Raw genomic sequence first — 22,026 nt, forward strand, 5'->3', positions numbered from 1 at the left:
TGTTTCTTGCTATGATTCTGGTTTTGGTTACTTTAGAGAGCCAGGGGGGCGGTCTTAGTTTTGGCTCTAAGGGTGCGGATAGGAGCGTGGGAATCTAGAATGGAGAGGAATTTAGAACTAAAATAGTCTACAGCATCATCTAATGGAAGTTCTTGTCGTTTCTGATAGATTTATAAAGAACTTGGTGGTGGTTATCTACTTTATGCTTAATGATGTAAGTGAGTAAGTGGTCACTTATTTCATCTGGGAGGGTACCCGTGTTATACAGTTCTGGGTGATTGTTGATAAGAATCCAATCCAGGATACTGCCATTGTAGTCGGATTTATTTATTCTGGTGGGTGAGGATACAAGTTGGGTATAGCCGTGAAGGTTTATATGGGTGGTGGGAGATTCAGTGGAACAATTGTTCCAGTCAGTATTAACGTCTCCTAACACCATAGTTTCATGGGGATATGTGTTGGAAAGACATTGGAGGAAGTCATCTAGGGTATTTGCATTGTTGCCTGGGGGGATATAAATGCAGGCAATGAATATAGATTTACTTTTGTTAAGCTGTAGTTTGCTAACTAGGGCTTCTGCATTATTGAACAAGGGGGGGTTGCTGTGGGGCTAGAGTGACATCTATTGTGTTTTAAACAGAACTGCTACTCCTCCACCTTTCCTGGTGTTATGGTCTAGTCTAAGTATGTTGTACCCAGTTGGGATAACCTCATCATTTTTAGTTCCTGGTTTTAGCCAGGTTTTTGTAAGACATAACACATTAGGTGAGTAGGTGGCTAGAAGGGCAAGAAGATTATGGACTTTGCTGTTAATGCTCCTGATGTTTAGGTGACAGGTCAGGAGAGAGTTAGGGGACCTTGCATTTGGCCATATGTTGAAGGTGGTAGTGGGCTGGGAGCTTGTGGGAAGGGTGGGTCCAGGGTTAGGGTGGATGTCTCCATCCCTCATCAGAGTAAATTGTACCATGATTATTAGTTTCAGCACTTTACTTATTATTTTATGATAATATCTAGTTTTGGGGGAGATGGTCTGTGGCCTAGTTAGTTGGTGGTTATTAAAAGTGGAGAGGACAGGTTTGTAGTGAGCTAGGGGATGGTCTGATTCACTCAAGGTGGGAGCAGAGATGGTATAAGATATGGGGTGGTGAAAGCCAAGATAGGGCTAATTTTTATAGATGGTGAGGAGATATAGCCCAGGCAATATAACTGAGAGGAACATAATTGGTCTCATCTTTATAGTAGTGGTACTTGGTAAGGAATGTGGGTGGAGAATTAAGGAGGTTGTTGGCAGGAAGGGGTGGTGTATGGAGGTGTGGGTTATCAATGATAGGTTGAAGGAGGGAGGAGTGGTTTAATATAGATTTATTTATAGATTGTAGGGGGGAATGGTTTATTGGGCTTAAATTTAGCAGTAGTGGGGGTGGGTGGAATTTGGGGGAAGGGTGGGGTGTGTAGCGAGCCCAAGCGAAGCGGGGCTATACCAAGTTACAACGATTTCCAGGGTCTGTGAGTATGCAGGCTTAAAGAATACAACTGTACAGTGTTTTTATTCAATTCATTTTAAAATGAGTTGCAATTTACTCAGTTTTACTCAGTTCTTTTAAAAGTGACCTGTGTTTTACTCAACAGTATTAAACAAAGTTTGTAGTTTAGCCAGACAACTTCACTGACTGTTGGGAGAAAGCAAGCTTTTAACATGAGTTTTGTACAGATATTTTGTTATTTCTTTAGCAACTGTGAGATGAAGTAAGCAGGGGGAATGTGTTATACAGGCTGTTTAAGCTGTAGAATGCTTTTTTATTTCTTATTACAGCAGCCTGACTAGGGAGTCTAAGACTGCTAAGCTATCTTGTACTATGGACCCTAGGCTAGTTGTTAGACCCATTTCAGCCAAGCATCTATTAACACCACAGTTACACTTAAGATATAGACCCTGCAGTCCTTTCATACCCTGCCTACACAGAGTGTTGCAGTGATTAGGGTTTAAATAAAAAAAATTAAAAAAATGAAAAACAGATTTTCTCTTTTTTTTTTATTTTTAAATTGTAGTAAACTGGTTGCTACATTTTTGACCACAGACAGAGTGCTACAGTGATTGAGTTTGACCGTAAATGCATTAGAGTGATCTGGAATGACTGATCGTACCATACCAACACCTTGCACCAGGGCAGTTGCTCCTCTTGCCCCACACTAGCTGCACTACTAATGTATAGTGTTTGTTTTTTTTTTTTTTGTTGTTTACAGGTACACACTCTGTAGCGTTGATGAGATTGACATCAGTACATCTCTTCCATGGAACCAATTAAGTTACATACTTGTACATGCACGGCTAAGAAGGAATGTTCCAGTAAAGAAGCTGGAGGTCATAGCCTTGACTGGAGCATGTACTCTGGGGTGTGGTCAGCAGACCCAGCACAAGAGAAGCTCTTTGGAAGATTAGGACTGAGCAGCCAGGAGCTAGCTGTCTTGTCATACAAAAAAGGAGTGGGATTCTCAGTTGTATAACTATCCTCCAGGCAGGGCTGGCCTTTGGTCAACTGGTACCCTAGGCAAAAGGTCTACACAGTGCCCTCTAACACCACCCATTGCCCCTATCCTGGTCTACCTACACCATCTAGATTACTGGAAAGTGCCCCCGCTAGAGTGGCACCCTAGGGAGCCACCTAGTTGGCCTATGCATAAGGCCAGCTATGCCTCCAGGAGCAAAAACATGTCAACTGAGCATCTTTGAAGACAATACTTTGTAAAATGGCATTGAGGCTGCAGAAGTCCAACTGGGCTGTATTTTGTGTATATTACATTTTCAACATGCAGAGCATTCTGGGGAGAAGGAGCCAAAGTAAAAAAAAAATACTTATCAGCTGTTGGTGATGGCCTGTCTTCTGTCCCATTCTTTAGATACAAGTAAGGTCTCCAAAATCTAGTCTTCCCCCACAGAGCAGGGACCACTGCAGAGTGCTAGATGATCAAACATTGGGAGAGGGGACAGAAACACTTTTGCACTGTTGAAATCTGAGGCAGTCACATTTGTTATGAATACCAGTTTACTTTTTGCCTTAAAGATCTCACTTAACAGTACATTATCTGTTTATCTAGCTTTTCTCTTTCAGTTTCTTGCCATTGAGTTAGTGATTGATTTTTACTAATATGTTAAGAAAATTAAATTTTTTGTAAAAGCATTTCTGTTGAGTTTATTATGAAAAAATGCAAGCTCAAAAGAAATAACATTTCATTCTATGTATTTTTCATTCAGTCTCGTGAACCTGTAGACCTTAGTGAGCTGAAGACTGAGATGTCTCCTAGAATTTCTGCAGAAGATCTAATTGACTTGTGTGAGCTGACAGGATCCTTTCATTCCAAGACCCCACTCAAGAAAACCAAATCTGGCAAGCCCAAGTTACTGGTGGTCGACATTCGCAGCAGTGAAGAGTATCCTTTCAAAAAAAGCAATATTCTTTTTTCCATATGCACAAATAGAAAAGACGGGTTATCTTGCTTCCTGTATTTAATCATATGTGTTGTTTACATGAAGAATCTACCTAATCCTGGTACTGCTTCAGAACCAGAACTTTTAAGTGTATGATTTAGATCCGTCTTTCTGTTACGACTTCAGAAATCTAGGATGCTGCTACTGTTTTGCAGAAATCAGAACATTGCAAACAATTCTGGTGCTGGTCTCTGCACATTGTTAAAAAAGTATATTTACTGTTTTACCGAGGCTAATATTTTTAGAACATTTCATTTATTAAAAGATTAAGTGATTTTAGCAAAACCTTGTACAATATTTAAGACCATGTGTAGTAAAACAGTGCAATAAGAAATTAGAAATGATCAAAACTGGTCAACATAAACCCTCCAGAAAAATAATCCTTTAGAGATCTCCAAAAATATTTTTTTTAATGAAATGCTTGAAGCTATAAAGTAACTGAATCTCATAGGACACATTAGGTATATAGACAGCTTGGCAGGCATAAAAACACCTACCAGAGGTAGGAGTGAACTTGAAGTATCCGTGACTATCCCTTTTTAGTATCTAAGGATAGTGCTTTCTCACCATTTTGGGCAAAATCTGATGTTGCTCCTGTTTATAAGGGCCGATGAGCTGATTTAGTCACTTATTACCACCTTATTAGCCTTACATTTCTTATTAGTAGAAGAAAGGAATGTTTATGCACTAGGGTTTCATCTGAGCCACGATAAGGGAATGGGTGACTTTAACTTGTCTGTCTGACGTTTATGAGCCAGTTAGTATATCCTTAGATGGAGGCCTAGGTGTGGCAGTAATTTGTTTGTATCTTGTCAAGGCATTTGAATTACCACACCCCCAATGTCATAAAATGCCCCCTGTGAAGAAGTGTGAACTTTTTGTATAGTGCATCTAGCAATGGTTAACAGTACAAAAAACGAGGATCTCCATTTGGGGTAATAAATCTGATTAGGTTATTGTGAGTACTAGGGTGTCCCATGGTTTTGTGCTTGGTCCATGCTGTTTTAGCTTGTTTTTTCTTGTATTCTATTATCAGATTGTCACTTTTGTTTTATTATGCAAACAATACTAAAATGGACTCCGTTATCTCTGCTGATAAGGATACAAAATCTTTGAGTTGGTATTTTCTCACTGTTTTGTTACGACTTAAGAGAATATGGTCTTCTGAATACTAACAAGTGTAAAGTCAAGCATTTGGGTCCCCTTTAGGTTTCTCTTTAAGTTGTTTAGATTATTTTGGTAGTAAACAACTTGGGACAGTTCATTAATTACAACTTTGACTTTTAGGACAAAAGTGCTGCAGATGTAAGATCAAAAATATTTAGAACCATAGTTCTCATGTTTAAATCCTTTACAGCTAACTGCCCAAGTGGTCTAATTGGTAGCTATAGCATCTGCATTTGACGTATCACAAAGTTTAGCAGCACGTTTTGCTGCAAAATTAAAGAGGAAATGCTGACATAAGACAGCATACAACAATTCAGGAGAAAGATGCCTACATTGGTTGTATAGTACTACAATCTATGGCTTGCAGATATATTACAGGCAGACTATCTTTGGTCTATAAAGCATTGAATGTCCCAGTTCTTAGAACACATTGTGGTTAGAAATGCAAAAACAGTTAGAAGAAGAAGAAGAAGGTTTTTGATCCCCTCTTTAGAGAGTTATTGGAACAAACTTCCATTAAAGTTAAGGAGTTCTTGTGCCATAAGTTTGTTTAAAAAGAGCTAGATCAATGTGTCGACCTTGAGATGTTTTCAGCATCTGTTACAGTCTGGGGTCCTTGTTGGCTGTTAAGGTCTAGTCTGTACTAAGGAATAACCAACAGTGTGAGTCTATGAAAAGCACCCTGGCAATAACAGTTTCCCCATCCAGCTGAGAAGAGCCAGTGTATTTGACAGGAAGGCACTGTAAATAGCACTTTTAACTAGCTAGCCCCCATACTCTTATGTTTATGTTGATCTAATATCAGAATCTTAAATTATGACCTTTCCAGCACTGGCATCTATTACAAATCCCACAGTACATGTCTGGTCACAATAAGATGACACTTTCAGCATCTTGGCCATTTAATTCTGAATGCTTTGGAGGCATTTTACGTCAACATCAGGAAGCCTGTGGTAAAGCACACTATGCCTAATAAATAACTAGTGTAAGAATAACTGCTGCAAGGTCTCAAGGGTGCAACAAAAGATTAGCCCAAGATATATTTGATGATGATGATAAAAAAGCAGCTGTCACCTGATCCTACAGTGGCAATATATCATCCTTATCTCATTATTGAATATAACGCACCTTTTGTCATGTGTTTTTCTAAATATAACACTCAACTTGTGAGACCTCAGAGATTCATAACTAAAAAAATCAGTGGCCACAAAAATCTTAGTTATCAGGACTAACTGGCAGCCCTCTCTCTGCACATAGTATTTTATATACTCCTCTATGGAGATCTTTGTATGGACTTTCAAGTATTGAAAGATACAAGACTCTCTGATCCCCTTCCTTCACCAAGCAAATAGAACTCAAATGCCTGGTAAAAGAAAATTAACTTTTGTCAGCACACAAATAAGATATGTTGCATGATAGATACATTAATGTGGCACAGTGCTAATACCACATAGGTAGACAACACAAACGTGATTATTTAGCCACAAATTAAAAAATAGATTCAAATATCTTCAGAAGGCAGGTAGCTGCACTTTTAGGAGGTACATTCCATGATAATGAAACGCAGTGACAGAGACGAGAGCCCACAAAAAATGGCTAATCTACAATGTGTTATTATGTTGCACAAATGAACAAGAACGTGAATGAGTACTACAGTAGGAAGCACAAACTGTTGCTGATATTGGCACAGAGATTGTGCATGCACTATAGGCATAACAGCACATGGGATGGTAAAGGGAACCAAAAGGATGCCCAGAAAGCTATATATTTTGGTTAATTTAAAGGGGTGAAAGGGGAATACAGGAAATCAACAAAAGGAGTAGAGGAAGCAAAGGAATACTGTAAGGTAAAGCAGTGTGAGGGAGGTACAGTGGATATAAAAAGTGTACACACTCCTGTTAAAATGTCAGGTTTTTGCAATATAAAAAAAATGAAAAAAAGGCCACAATAAATCATTTCAAAACTTTTCCCAGCTTTAATGTGACCTATAAACCTGTACAATTCATTTGAAAAACAAACAGATCTGTTACAGGATAAAATATAAAAAATAAAAAATGTATACTAAGCTGGTTGCATAAGTGTGCACACCCTTAAACTAAGACTTTGTTGAAGCACCTTTTGATTTAATTACAGCATTCAGTCTTCTTGGGTACACACCTGCCATCAATTAAAGAGACTCTGATTAACCCCAAATAAAGTTCAGCTGTCCTAGTAGAATTTTCCTCACATACATTTACTAAGTTGCCTCCTACAGCAAAAGTCATGCTTCTTAGAGAGCTTACAAAGCATTAAAGGGATCTCATTGTTGAAAGTTATCAGTCAGGAGAAGGGTACAAAAATAATTCCACAACATTGGATATACCACGGAACACAGTGAAGACGGTCATCAAAAAATAGAGAAAATATGGGACAACAGTGATGTTGCAAAGAACTGGACATCCCTCCAAAATTGATGAAAAGGCAAGATGAAAACTGGCCAGGGAGGCTGCCAAGAGGCCTACAGCAACACTGAAGGAGCTGCAGGAATTTCTAGTAAGTACTGGTTGTGTACTACATGTCACAACAATCTCCTGTATTCTCCATATGTCTGGACTATGGGGTAGTGTTGCAAGATGGAAGCCTTTTCTTACACAGAAAAACATCCAGACCCAGTTAAAATTTGCAAAGCAATACATCAAGTCTCCCAAAAGCTTGTGGGAAAATGTGTTATGGTCTGATGAGACCAAAGTTGAACTTTCTGGCCACAATTCCAAAAAGTACGTTTGGCGCAAAAGCAGCACTTCACATCACCAAAAGAACACCATCCCCACGGTGAAGCATGGTGATGACAGTATCATGCTTTGGGGTTGTTTTTCTTCAGCTGGAACTGGGGCTTTAGTCAAGGTGGAGGGAAGTATGAACAGTTTCAAATACCAGTCACCTTTGGCCGAAAACTTTCAGGCGTCAGTTAGAAAGATGAGGATGAAGAGGAATTTCACCCTTCAACATGGCAATGACCCCAAGCATACATGCAAATCAACAAAAGAATAGCTTTACCAGAAGAAAATTAAAGTTTTGGAATGGCCCAGGCGGAGTCCAGACATAAATCCAATAGAAAATCTATGGGTTGACCTGAAGAGGGCTGTGCACAAAAGATGCCCTCACAATCTGGCAGATTTGGAGCGTTTTTGCAAGGAAGAATGGGCAAAGTTTCCCAAGTCAAGATTTGCCATGTTGATAGACTCCTACCCAAGAAGACTGAATGCTCTAATTAAATCCAAAGGTGCTTCAACAAAGTATTAGTTTAAGGGTGTGCACACTTATAGAACCAGTTTATTGTACATTTTTTATTTTTTTATATTTTTTCCTCTAACAGATTTGTTTGTTTTTCAATTGAATTGTACAGGTTATAGGTCACATTAAAGGTTAGAAATGTTTTGAAATGATTTATTGTGGTCTCATTTTTTTTTATATCACAAAAACATGGCATTTTAACAGGGGTGTGTACACTTTTTATATCCACTGTAACATATAATAGTCTTCATGGGTAAATAACCCCCTATTTTTTATCTATCGATCTATATGTATAGATAGATGGATAGATACAAACACACACACACACACACACACACACACACACACACACACACACACACACACACACACACACACACACACACACACACACACAACATAAACAATGCTAAAAGAATGGAGGGAAAGGGCAGATGTGGGCACATGAGAGGAGGGTGGTGTGGGAATGTACACGGACAAACAAAATGTTGACAGATGACCAAGGAAAGGATGGGATAGAGGCAATCTGCCAGCTTCTGACAGGAGTATATTACTGGGATCCAGTAGTAGTAGTATGTACTCCATCTCTGGTACAGCTTAATGCCAGTGATGATGTCAGGGTACCTGCCTGGGATAGGCCAGAGCTGTCTCCAGAAAAGGCATTCCTACCCTATGCACCAGCCTTGGCCACAGCTTTGATCAGGACAGCAGCAGAAGGCTATGTCTGATGCCCATGCGGCTCTGCTGGACCATGGAGACAGAACTGGGGAATCTGATGTTAGTGATAAGGGACAATAGTTGCTTACAGCATGCAGCCATTAACTCGCTTGCGTATCTTACTTCGTAGAACACAAATACAAGTTATGCCTATATGCTGTAAGTAACCAATGCCCACACTGCTATGCAGTAGTCTGTAATTTAAATATGTATTTAAGGATGCAAAATAATTTATCCATTGAAGTCCACTGAACCTCATTTAAGTTTGTAATTGTATCTTATGCCATTTTGGAATGAATAGAAATGTTAACTACTTGCATATAATTTGGAATAGACTTTTAAACTACATGTAAATTCACATATACCCCATATGTCTTCTATACAGTATTCATCATATTTTCCATTTACATATCTAAACTCTTGGCATTCCATTTTTCTTCTGATGCTCTTATTTATCTCTGTGGTGATCGTGGAAACTCAAGTGATTTTCATTTGAATTCTGGGAAGATTAAGCCTCTCCGTGGCACAGACAGATAAAACCCTAACTAAAACTCAGGCAACCTGTGTTTGAGTAGCAAATCAGGCGACTAATTTGAAGGTGGGGGAGGATGGCAGCTCCTATCCTGTCTGATTGTTGTTGGTTTCTCATCTGACTATTACTGCCACTTTGTTGACATGTGGCAGTGGTCACATGTAGCACCAAAAGAAGCGGCCAGTGGAGAGGGACATGCTGTGTGGATGTCCAAGACAGTATTGGTAACTCCTGTCCTTCTGTTCATGGATGTTGTAGGAGTATAAGCAGCCCTCTTAGTGACCCAGATGTCCATGTTATTACTGGGGGAGGGATTAAGGTACATAAAAACACACAGAAAACACTTAACCATTTCTGATGCCTGTGCAGATGATGGCTGTTCCCTGCACAAGACCCCCTTGAACATTCTGGAATGAGAGTCTTCACTGTCAGGGAGCCAGGGATAGGGTGCTATTGAGTCTTAATGGTTAAAGGTTTGGTGGCAAAATGATACAATAAAAAAAAAAATTCTGGGAAAATTAGTCCAACAAGTCCAGTAACCCAGTTAACATGGTTTAAAGGCTTTTACTGTAGTTGCTAATGGCAAATAAGGCACACTGTAAAATTTGAATAATTTCAGGTTAGAAGACAGGAAAGCACTGTGACCTATAATGCAAACAAATTTGCTTTTTTTTCTGCATGCCTCAGAACTGGGGCTACTGAAGTAACTCTGAATGACCTGGACACACACACCATACATGAAGTGTTTTTAAAAATATGGGGCCAAGAAAATAAATAAACAAATAAAAAGTGTGTGTGTGCTCAGTTTCACATAATAAACATCTTTGGGCTTGTGATTTGGACATAAATGTCGTAGTAATGGAATAACATAATACAGAAACTGATATCACTTTTATACGTATATAATTAATTCTTGGCAGGTATTCTGTCAGAAGACCTAAACACTAGTGAGATTGTTTCAATAAAAAACTTTTTCTCATAGTTTGATGCTGTGTCACTAAGCTCTGTTACATGGTGAATTCAGCAGTCACCTATTGACAAATGGTAGAGGATTTGCCAATCTGATCTAGCGTCTGTCATGTGCACACTCTCATACACACCATACAGCTACTACAGTCGTTTAGTAGACATTGCTTTGAGGCTAGAAAGTCTGATTGCTACTTCTTTTTCAATGATGTTAAGGATGTGACAGTATAGTTCATGTAAGGATGTTTATTGTTTCTGAATGACTGACTATTGAAAAGGAAAGTAACACCTTTAAAAATGATGTAACAATAGTCATGTGCAGAGTCGTTACACAGGCACAGTATTTATTGTTTTAATGTCTTTCCTGCAATTTCCTACAGTGTGGATGAGTGAGTGCTCCTTCCATTTTACCTAAGGAGTGGTTTACTGTTATCTTTGATGGTATAACTCCTAGTTACTGTACTACTACAGTGCTTCTTCCTGTATTCCTGTATGCTATAAGTAACCACATTGCCCTGAAAAGGTCCCAGAGGTGATATGACATATATAAGCCAGGAAACGACTACAAATCCCACTAATTCTACTGTGCCTGAAATCCGTGCTGCCATTTGTGCCAGCTGGCAGCATGCTCTGCCTGTGCCAAAAGTCAAAAGGGAAAGGGAAACCATCAAATAATATGTATTACTGTGGGAAAATACAAATGACAACAATACAACCCCCGCACCTGCGCATACACACACACACACACACACACACACACACACACACACACACACACACACACACAATTATAGCTGTGTACAAAACAGCAAAATGCAGGAGAGAGCTACAGTTATTTACATATTAGCAGCGACAGCAATATTCGGAGCTGTTAGTTGCAGTGAAGCAGCACAGCTACACTAAAAACACCTATGCAGTGTGAGGCAGAAGTAGGAAATTGGGCCCAGTATGCCCCAGCGTTGTGTCAAAATGGCTGCCACCAACAGTAAACACAGCAGACATAACTTAATGTGGAATATCCTTGGGTTTTTACATTAAATACAAGTAGAAAATCACCTGTTGCAAACAGCAAAACATGTATTAATTGCAGAATTTTACACAGATGACAAATACTTTCTGTGCCATTTGGGATGTCCTTGCCTACCCTCTGCTACTCATGCCCAAAGATCTTCAGGGCAGTGACAACACAAGTTATCATCAACCTGCATGCACTGCGGACTCATACAATGGATGCTGGCTACCCTGGACAGTAAAACTGCCAGGTTATAGCAGGTATTAACCTTCCGGAGTAGATGTGCATAACACACTGACAGCTGTCCCCTGAAGTGGTTTTGCATATTTTTTTTCTCTCCTTTGCATACTAGGTAGCTGCTCTTAGTGGACAGTAACACTGGCAGCCATCTCCATGAATATAATGCAAAACAAAGTAACTGTGCAAGATTCATGCCCGTAATGGTATTCTGAATTATGAGGAGCACACCCTAGTTTCTTGTTGATGTGCTATAAGAATACATAAATGAACTTGACATGCACTGCATGCTGTTTATGTGCAGCTGAATGTATCTTTGCCCCATATCACAGGTGTGCATACAAAATACAGTGATCCATAGTGAAAACTGGACTCAAGCTTCATGCACATAAATAAAGAGCAGTCTAGCACTTAATAGTGACAATTACAGGCACTCTGTCACTTTGGATGCCAAGCTGTAAGGCAGAGAAACATGAGCAGCAGACTTAATTTAGCTACTTGAATCACATTCTGCAAGCACATAAGCAGAACAGACATAAGAGATAATCAGCAAGAGGTACACAGAGATGCACAGTGCTGTGGCAAGAGATACATCTGCAGTATCATACACTGGTAATTGTAAGTGTTTTGAATGCTGCCTGTTTCTGAATAGTGTTGTAGATAACATTCATGGGCAAGTATATGTATGTTACAACAGGAGTCTACAGCTGTACTGTACTGCACTCGTGCACTTGTTCAAAGGCATGCCTAACAGGGAGTGGTAGCACACTGTCACAGGACAGCCCCCCCCCCATACACACAGACACAGGTAGCCCTAGCCTTTGTAGTACCAGGTTTTGTAACTCATTACACTCATGCATGTGTTCCAAACTACCTAGCCGCAGATAGCAGCCCACTATCACATGACAGCCACCCATCCCAACACACACACAGGCAGCCCTAGCCTTTGTAGTACCAACTTTTGTAACCCACTACACGCACTCATGCATGTGTTCCAAACTACCTAGCAGCAGATAGCAGCCCATGACAGCCACCCCTCCCAACACACGCACACACACACACACACACACACACACAAAAGCGTAGCCTTTGTAACACTGGCTTTTGTAGCTCATTGCACTTTTGCACCTGTTCCAAACTACCTAATAGTGGATGGCAGCCCACTGACATAGGATAGCCGACCCCCTCCCCCAGCATTCAGGTAGCCATAGCCTGTATCACACCAGCATTCATACCCTACAGAACTCATCCACCTATTCACAGACACAGCTAGCAGGGAATGACAGCCCACTATACCTCTCAACTGTCCAGATTTTTGCCTCATATTTTTGGTCATGTCCTCATAAAAGTTGTTTTGGGCCAAATCATGGAAAATTGAAGTCCCTAAGTAATGATAGGCATTTGAGTTGCAGACTTCATATTTTTCAGAAAATCGCATGCCAATGCAAAACCTATTATTCTTACAATTTTCTATATTTAAAGGAGCAATATTTAAAATATGTCCCTCTTTTGAACCATTGTCCCCCCAATATTCATGGCTTTGTCCATATTTCTTGTGCTAAGAGATTGACAGGCATGCAGCCCACTGCCATAAGACAGCCAACCTTCCCACCCTAGGCAGAGCCCCACACACTGTACCCATCATGTTATACCCAAGAATGTGCACATGTGCCTGCCAACTCATGTTATACACAAGAATGAGCACATGTGCCTGCCTACTCATGTTATACCCAATAATGCGCTCATGTCCCTGCCTACTCATGTTATACCCAAGAATGAGCACATGTGCCTGCCGACTCATGTTATACCCAAGAATGAGCACATGTACCTGCCTACTCATGTTATACCCAAGAATGCGCACATGTCCCTGCCTACTCATGTTTTACTCAGTAGTGCGCACATGTGCCTGTCTACTACCTCTAATGTAGGTTCCTCTGGTCACCATCAAAAACATTTACAGTCTATGAAATTCTGTCCCCTATGCGTATGAGTGTCATTTGAAGTAGATGGATGGCAGATGTTAGACAAGTACACCCCTGCAGAGAATGATGCCTTTCTATATGCAGTCAGGACACATGGGCTGGAGCTGCCTTTCTACAGTTAGTCAAGACACATGGGCAGCAGCTGTTCAGGAAAGGGAGCACCCATCAACCTCTGCATGATTGTGTGTGGGAAATACCAATAGTGAGAATGAGAGGAGCTGCATCATACGTCAGTGCTAGAAGTGTATAAATAACATGATATGAAGGGCTGCAAAGAAGACACACAGCATAGCAGTAGAACAGATGGCAACAGGAGTAATCATTCACAGAGCCGTATCCTCACATTGAAAGAATCCTTTCTGCCATTCTTGCATGGTGAGAGTGATGAAACAGGAGTCATACCTGGAGGCATCCATAGAGATTCTGGGGTTGGGCAGATCCATTATATCTCTCATGGAGACCAGCCAGGTATGTTCCCACACAGCAGGACACACTGCACTGGCAGTGGAGACATGCAACATTTCATAGCATGAACCACCTCCATTCATAGTTACTTCGGCCATTCAGACACCTGTCAAGGTAGGGTTTCATATTTGGGACTGTAGCATGCACAGCATGGAGCATACATAATTATGCAGTTTTGTAATGTGTCTATATCCACAGGGAACACCACCTGTCCTGTGACACCTGCAAATGCTAGACAACAACAGCAACAGATGGAGGCAGTTCCCCTACTGAGATCTGACAACAAGAATTTGCATATCAAGTCACAGTCCCGGGACACATCGGCACTGCCCATTTCACTTCTGAGTGGATATACCCTCAGGCTAGGATAGTAATGCAGCTTTTACACACACACACACACCTAACAAACTGCATAGAATGGCATGCCAACTACCCCCTCTGGAGAGCCTCTGCCTTCACCAATGTCTTGACTACTGCTGCTGCTACTGGTGGCCCAACAGAGGCATACAAGCACACTGGCATTGTCTACTGTCGTAGCCAGTGTTGCATTTCTTACATCCTTCACCAGAAAGTGCTGTGTTTGGAGACAAAGCTATCTCCATAGAGCTCTAGGGATATACCTAGACTTCAAAGGGCCTTGGAGGATGTTTCTCCTTTAGAATGAGGCCAGAGGTTCTTCTGGCACCGCTTTCTAGTTCAGAAGAGATAGAATACTTCCATTCCATCTAACCTGAGTGACTTCCAGTTTTGTAGCTAACATTTGCAGGCGGTGTATTTGTCCTACAACAGGAGTTTATAGCTGTATCCTTCTGCTCTCATGCACTTGTTCAGAAGCATATCTAACAACATATTGTGGGTGATGATTATTGAAGGTGGCCGGTCCATGCTTCTGAATGGTGTATGGAATGGTGTATGGATGGTGTCACTCAATATATTGGATGTCTTTTGGAGATAGCAAAGCAGTTTTGTTCAGTTTGCTGCAGATAGGCACCACTTTCATTATAAAGTGCTGCTGTTTGTCACCAAGATGCTTTCCATGGTGGTGGAGTCTCACAGGAGGAAGAACTCCATGTGTTCCCCTTCCTGGATGACTGAGTCCAGGAGGCCCATTTCAGAGGCTACTTGGTAGCTTCCTTGGAATATATTCTTCCATGGTTATGGTCTCGACAGGATCTCCATAAGTTGAAAGAAGTTCTTTCTGATATCATCTTCATCTTCATGTATCTGAACATTAGATAAAGTATCCTTCTGCATCATCTGTGTGTGATGGAGACCGTGATCCTTTTCCATGCTTGAAGATATTGCTGTTGCAGAGAAATATAAGGTGTCAGTGGCTGCAGAGGTGTCACAGGGTTTACATATCATCTGATGTCAGTTTTCATTGTATCCTCAACTGATGGGTTTGGATCCAACTTGACCGTTGCTAAAGCTTGAGGCAACCAAAAACTCTCGAGCTTCCCCCTCACTCATAATGCATCAACCAAAAGTGACCTCAGATCTCATTTGCCTTCAGCGAAAGACATGACCTACTCGCGCGTTTTTTTGAGATAAGTGTTTATTATTGTCTTCTATCCTACTAAATTTTGTAACTTTTTTCCTGAATTACTTGTCCCTTACGGTATGGAATCGTATTTCTTGTTACCTTAGTTGGTACTTTCTTTCCCCTTCTAGTACTTAGCGTACTTCTTAAATTACTATAGTTAGTAATTTCCTTTGTACATTTAGTGTATCCCTGTTTTCTTACCATCGTTGGTATTTTTGTCTGTTCTCCCTTTTTGCTATTAAAAAAATACTATTCTTACTTAACTTTTTTTTGTTTTCATAGCTTAGTTTAGCTTACTGTTGTGGCGGAAAAAGGCCCCAACAGATTTAAAAAATGTGTAAAGTGTGGGCACAGATTCCCATGTCTGATGCTCACACTGTGTGTATACTGTTTGGAACTGTTACTCTTCAGGAGTTCTGTATGCCATGTGTTCAATCCCAGGAGCTTGTTGAATGAAAAAACAAGCTTATTTTAAAAGGTGTTTATTACCTTCTACCTCTGGAGAGGCTATATTTAGAGATCAGTCACCCAAAGTTAAACAGTCCAAAACTACTACTTCGAAACTTTCTACATCTTCCATGGTGTTGAGCCATCCAAGAAAAAAGCCAAGATGAATCTGACCCCATCCTCATAACCATACAAAAAGAAAGAAATTAATGGACCTGACTTCCTTGGATCCGACTAAAAAGGTTTTGGATCCAAATACTTTCAGCCCTTCTGGTTCAGGTTTGATTCAGTTATACAGGACAAGATACTCACAATCAGTGGATTTGGTGCCCTCAACCTTCCTTGGAGCTACGCCAACTCAGGTCCCAGTTTATTATTTCCACTTGTTCTTCTACAAGTTTGATGGAGGAAGATGTAGAAAGAGTGGTGAGGAAGATTCTCTCGGTGCAGAGTCAAATGGGTGTCTTACCGGCTCCTACCCCTTCCAGTCAGGAGGTCCATTTTTCTACTACACCCCCACTAAAAGTTCCTCCTCTGACTCTTTCAACTGTCTGAGTCTCTGAATCCAAGCTGTCCAGCTCAGTCTGGCTCAGATCCGAAGATAGTAGTGTCTTCTGATCTGAAGCTTACTCTGAGTGTTTCAGTTCCATCAGATATGGAGAGCTCTCTGAGCCGAAGCTTCCCTGTCAGATCCGAGGTGTTGGAGTTCACTCCATAGCTCTTAGAGCCATCTCTGCATCTTAGAGCCTCAGCACTGGATAGCTCAGCTCTGGCTTCCACCTCTGGGAGATTGCCTTCAGAGAAAGGAAGGACCGATCCCCAAAAGCTTTTCTTTTCAGATTTGAGGTCTTCCGTTTATCTGGAGTGCTCTGCCGCTGAGTCTTTGAAGAGGGTTTTCTCTGCCTCAGCAAAACAGATGGATCCAACCTTCTCGGGTCCTAAGCCTTGTACCTTGATGCCTCTGCACTCAGAGATCCATTACACTTTGGCATAAGGACAGCCAGTCCGAGAATCCCAGGCTTCGATTTCTTCAAATACCTCCCCAGAGCATTCCACTGAGGAGCACCCTCAAAAGGAGACATGTAAAAGGAAGCACTTGGACTCCTCAGAGGAGTTAGTCACTGAAGATACGGACTTCGATGAAGATGAAGGGTCCCATGGTCACCTCCTGAAGATGTCTCATTTGAGACATACTCGAGGTCCTAAAGTAGAGAGGTGGCTGGACTCCCAGCAACCTTTTTTCTGAGGAGTCTGTATTACTGGAGGCTTTCAGTATTGGCCTGTCTACCTCCTTGGTTACTCTGCCTGATGATGAGCTTATTGAGTTAGTCTCTGGGCAGGCATGGAAGGACCCCAACACAGTTGAACCAATACGCTGGAGAACAGGCAAGATTATGGCACCACCTTTGGATAAGCAATTTCACGGTAAAGTTGTGCCCATTGATGCCATGGTCATAATGGCAGCTACCAAAAAGGAACTTGCCGAGGAGAGTTCCACTGTTCATCCCCCTAACAGGGAGTCAAGGGCAATGGGCAGGTTTGTGAAGTATGTCTATGCTTCAGTGACCTTTGCCTTAAGGTTGCTGAGTTATTTGGCACATTTTACAAGATTACAGAGGGATTTGATTAAGGAGCTATGAAATACCCTACCAGGATCCATTTCTGCAGAGGTCCAAATATCCCTGACTTCTCAGTCAGCTACCCTGCAAGCTATTTCCAGTTCTTTCATGAGGCTCATTTTGCATGTAGCTGAAAGAACCTCAAGGGCAGCGGGTTCGGGTATTGCCATCAGGAGACATGCTTGAATGCACTTATATGATTTTGTGGAGCCCTTCAAGTTGTCATTCATCACTGCTCCTTTTGACAGCACTTCTTTGTTTTGGCCCCAAGGTAAAGGACACATTATCCAGGTATGAGAAGGATGGAAAGACCCTCTCTGCAATGAGTGTACATTTTTTGACCCCTCAAAGATCCTTTTCTAATAATCAACAAGGTGGTCAGAAGATATGGTTCAAGAAATCCTAGGGTCCTTTCTGGGACACACATGGAGGAAGTTCCTCCGGGGCAGAGGAAGGAACTCCAGTGGTCAACGCCACCTGTCCGGCAGAGGTGTCCTGCAAAACCAGGGGTCCAGAGATTTGTTCTTTGACAGAACTTACCAGCCTTCCTGAAAAGAGGACTGGTTGTCCTCTTTTGGAGACAATCAGCAGTCTATTATCCTTGCACCAAACAGCCTGGCTAGACATAACAAAAGACAGTTGGGTACAGAGGATTATTTCCAGAGGTTATATAATAAATACCCTTTTCCCTGCCGCTTCCAATCTCAAGAAAAATCCCCAGTGTTCCACCCAGTTGGAACAAGCAGCAATTGAAATACAAAAGCTGTTAGAAAAAGAGTCATCCAGCAGGTCCCACCAGACCAGATAGAATCTGGAACTTATTTAAGGTTCTTTTTAATGCCAAAGAAAACAGAGAACTGGAGACCAGTTTTGGATCTCAGCAACTTAAACAAATCAGTTCAGTGCACCAAGTTTCAGATGGTCTCAGTTCAGTCTGTTCTTTTTCCGGACAAGGATGACTGGATGTGTACGATAGAACTTTAGGGTGCGTACTATCACGTAAAGATGAACAGATGATCCAAAAGGTACGTATGCTTCCGGTTGGGAGTCAGTCATTACCAGTTCAGAGTTCTGCCCTGTGTCTTTACCACAGCCCCCGGGATGTTCAAAAAATGTATGGCAGTAGTAGCAGCTCACTTGAGACTGCAAGGAATGTAGGTGTTTCCATATCTAGATGACTGGCTGATTACTGCCCCAACCAGGCATCAATTAATAAGAGCAAAAGATCAGATTCTCCAGAAGTGTTCTCATCTGGAGATAACCATAAACTATGACAAGTCTCAACTAGAACTAGCTCAGGATTTGGAATTCATAGGAGCACTGTTCACCACAAAATCAGTGATAGCTTTTCTACCTCCCTCAAGGGTGCAAACTATAAGATCACATGTCAGAAAAAATAATCTGCAATACCAAGATTTTGGCCTGCTCAGTCCTTCAAGCTCTGGGATCAATGTCAGCGGCAATAACACTAGTACCTTTAGCCAGATTTTACATGAGGTTTCTACAGTGGATGCTAGTAACACAATGGTTGATACCTTGCCAACCCATGTCAACTCTGATTTGAATCACTTACATATACAAGAGATGACTCCGATGGTGGATTCAAATAGATCAAGGTCTTACAAGGCTATCCATTCCTTCCCCCTCAGCCTAAGGCCATAGTGACCATAGATGCTTCCCATGTGGGGTAGGGGACATTTTCTGGGGAAAACACTTCAAGGCACTTGGTCCCTTGAAGAGGCCAGTTTGCATATCAGTATTTTAGAGATGAGAGCAGTGTTTTCAGCACTGCAAGCCCTACAGAATGCTCTTCTTTCAGGAACGCTTGCATTTCAAACAAACAATATGTCAGTAGTTTGGTACATCAGCAAACAAGGAGGGACCAGATTTTACTCTGTGTGTTCAAAAGCACTCAGAGTGTGGCAATGGGTGATCTCATAAAACCGCTTTCTCATAGAAATGTACATTACGGGGAAGTCCAGTGTAATAGCAGACAAGTTGAGCAGGTGTATTCTTCCTACCTCACGAAGGGTTTCTCAACAGGAATGTAACAGAAAAGATTTTTCATCAGTGAGACCAGCCTTGCTGAGACCTTTTTGCTTCTCCCATATACATCTAATTAAAGCAGCTACTTTGCCCTAAACCCCTCACAGGAGGATCACCAAGGGATGCTGTACTTCATGATTGGCCCCCTGCTCTACTATATACCTCTCCACCAATCACACTAATTCTGAAATTCCTACAGAAAGATGCAATGTTGAAGAGCAAAGTCATCCTCATTGCACCCTTTTGGCCTCAACAGACTTGGTTCCCCTTCCTTTGGCCTCACTTACTTCACCAACCTTTGATTCTGGATCCAATTCCAGACCTCCTGTCTCACCTGACAGGCATGATCCAGCCAGATATATCAGACCTCTGGCTGATGGCCTGGCTTCTCCAGTTCTGTTAATAGCCAGACAACCTATCCCCTCTTCCTCTGTCCGACATATATGTTTATCTTCAGGTAAGCCTTCAGCATGTAAACTTCTGTTTCACTAAATGGAAAAGATTTGTGTATTGGGCACATCAACATCATGTTGAATCTTTTTCAACTCCTGTACATAACATCCTTGAATTTTTGGCCCTACCTTTTAAAGAAGACGCTAGTTCTTCAACCATGAAAGTTCAGTTAACAGTCATATCAAACTTTCACATTGGTTTTGAATGTTCCTCAGTAGCCTCTCATAAGCTGTGCAGAGCTTTCTTGTGAGGCACTCTGCTTTTAAGACATTCCTTTAAAGACCCTACTCTGGTACTGCAGGTGCTTATACAGTCTCACTTTGAACCAGAAGCAAAGTGGGACCTGGAATATGTTACTTCGAAAACATTTTTTCTAGTAGCCATTACATCTGCTAGGTGAATTTGAGAAATTCCAGCATTGTCTTCAAAACCTCCAGACCTGATTTTTCACAAGGATAGAGTTACATTACAAACCAATGCATCCATTCTTCCGAAGGTGGTGTCAGAATCTAATATTATAAACTAATATCAATCAGTCCATTAATTTGCCAGTTTTCTTACCCAAATTTACTAACAAAGGAGAAGACATGTTACATTTAATGGATGTTCATAGACAATTATACTTTTACCTGCATAGAACAAAAGACATAAGAAAAACTGACTAATTATTTGTTTCCTTTGCGACTTGAAATTGGGAAAACCAGTTGCCAAAGTAACCTTAGCCAGATGGCAAATTGTATATCATTTATTTATAAACAAAGTTGGGTATTACATTATCACAAGCTCATTCAACGAGATCCGTGGCAACGTCTTAAGTTTTTCTTTCCAGGACATCCATGGACGATATGTGTACAGCAGCTACTTGGACTACTCCCCATACCTTTGATTCTCAATACAGATTGGATCCAGCCTTTTGAGGTGGAGCATCTTTTTGTTCATCTGTGCTCAGGAACATCCTTCCTTGAATTCACCCAGGATTTTAGGTAGCTGGAAACTCTGTCCCATCAGTTGAGGATAGAATAAAAATTAACAACATCAGATAAAGAAATTATGTACCTCTCTTAATGTTCCATCTTTGTTGTCTATTTTCATTCTTCCTCAACTCCCCACCCATCAACCCCCATACTTTGCAAACTTCTGGAAGAATAAGTCTTTAGGGGGCATCACTGTCCTTTGTTTTGAGCTCCAGATATAGTTTTTTTTATGTACTGACGGCATAGAATTTTTCACCTCCTTTATCTATTCATAGTAAAGATTTCTTTTGTGGCAAAAATCAGCAGACAAGATCTGAGGTAAGTTAGGGTTGGTGCATTGTGGGTGCTCAAGAGTTATTGATTGCCATGAGCTTTAGCAACGGCCGAGTCAGATCCAAGGGATCAGATCCGAACCTATCAGTTGAGGACGAATGGAAAGGTACAGCACAGATGTAATGTTATGGTAAATACATAACAACTTTTTCTCTTAGTTTTAGACCCCTATCATTGAGTCTTGGAGCAGTGGATAGTTTCCAGGCTGATCTTCTCTTTCTGCATCAAAGTCTATTGCAGGTCCTTTCAATAAGCATCTCTTGATGATATGGAGAAGTCACTTTGGTGCCTCCATAATTCTAGGGAAGAAGTTCCCCTTAGAGAAGGGGGTTCAGTTAAAGCAGCTTTCATGAATTCTTTCTTGCCATGAAGTCTGCAAAGTAGAAGTTATGTTCAGGGCTTCTCCTGATTTGGTCTGACAGCTAGTCATTTATGTCATACCTTAACAAACAAGAGGACACAACATTGTGCTCTCTGTGCATACAGTAATGCTGTTGTGGTGGTAAGGCATAGATGAGACATCACTCTCTCAGCTTTTCACATCCCAGGAGAGGTGGCCATGCTTCTAGAGTCTCTAAGCTGTTACTCCAGTTCTGGAGCTGATGATTTTGGAATCTTGTCTATTCGGGGCCTTCCAGAAAGGGAGACATCCTGGAAATTAATCATTTTGTCCTCCCCTACTTCTGCTTTGTGCGTCAGAAAAAAAACTTAGCAGTGGACACATTCTTTTCCCATAGGAGGAAAGATTTTTGTAGACATTTCAGTCATTTGTT

The 22,026-nt window shown here is 41.2% G+C and overlaps 1 protein-coding gene across 2 annotated transcripts in view; it reads left to right on the plus strand.

Moving 5' to 3' along the window:
- TBCK (TBC1 domain containing kinase) overlaps positions 1-22,026 on the plus strand; it is a 1,512,759-nt gene that overhangs the window by 1,360,082 nt on the left and 130,651 nt on the right. For both annotated transcript variants that reach the window (XM_044061297.1, XM_044061298.1), the window contains one exon: positions 3,254-3,429. In XM_044061297.1, the coding sequence (XP_043917232.1) occupies positions 3,254-3,429 (176 nt within the window). The remainder of the gene's footprint in view (positions 1-3,253; positions 3,430-22,026) is intronic.

The sequence above is a fragment of the Protopterus annectens genome, chromosome 2.part0 (genome assembly GCF_019279795.1).
Source record: "Protopterus annectens isolate FY-2018-M chromosome 2.part0, PAN1.0, whole genome shotgun sequence".
Lineage (NCBI taxonomy): Eukaryota > Metazoa > Chordata > Ceratodontiformes > Protopteridae > Protopterus > Protopterus annectens.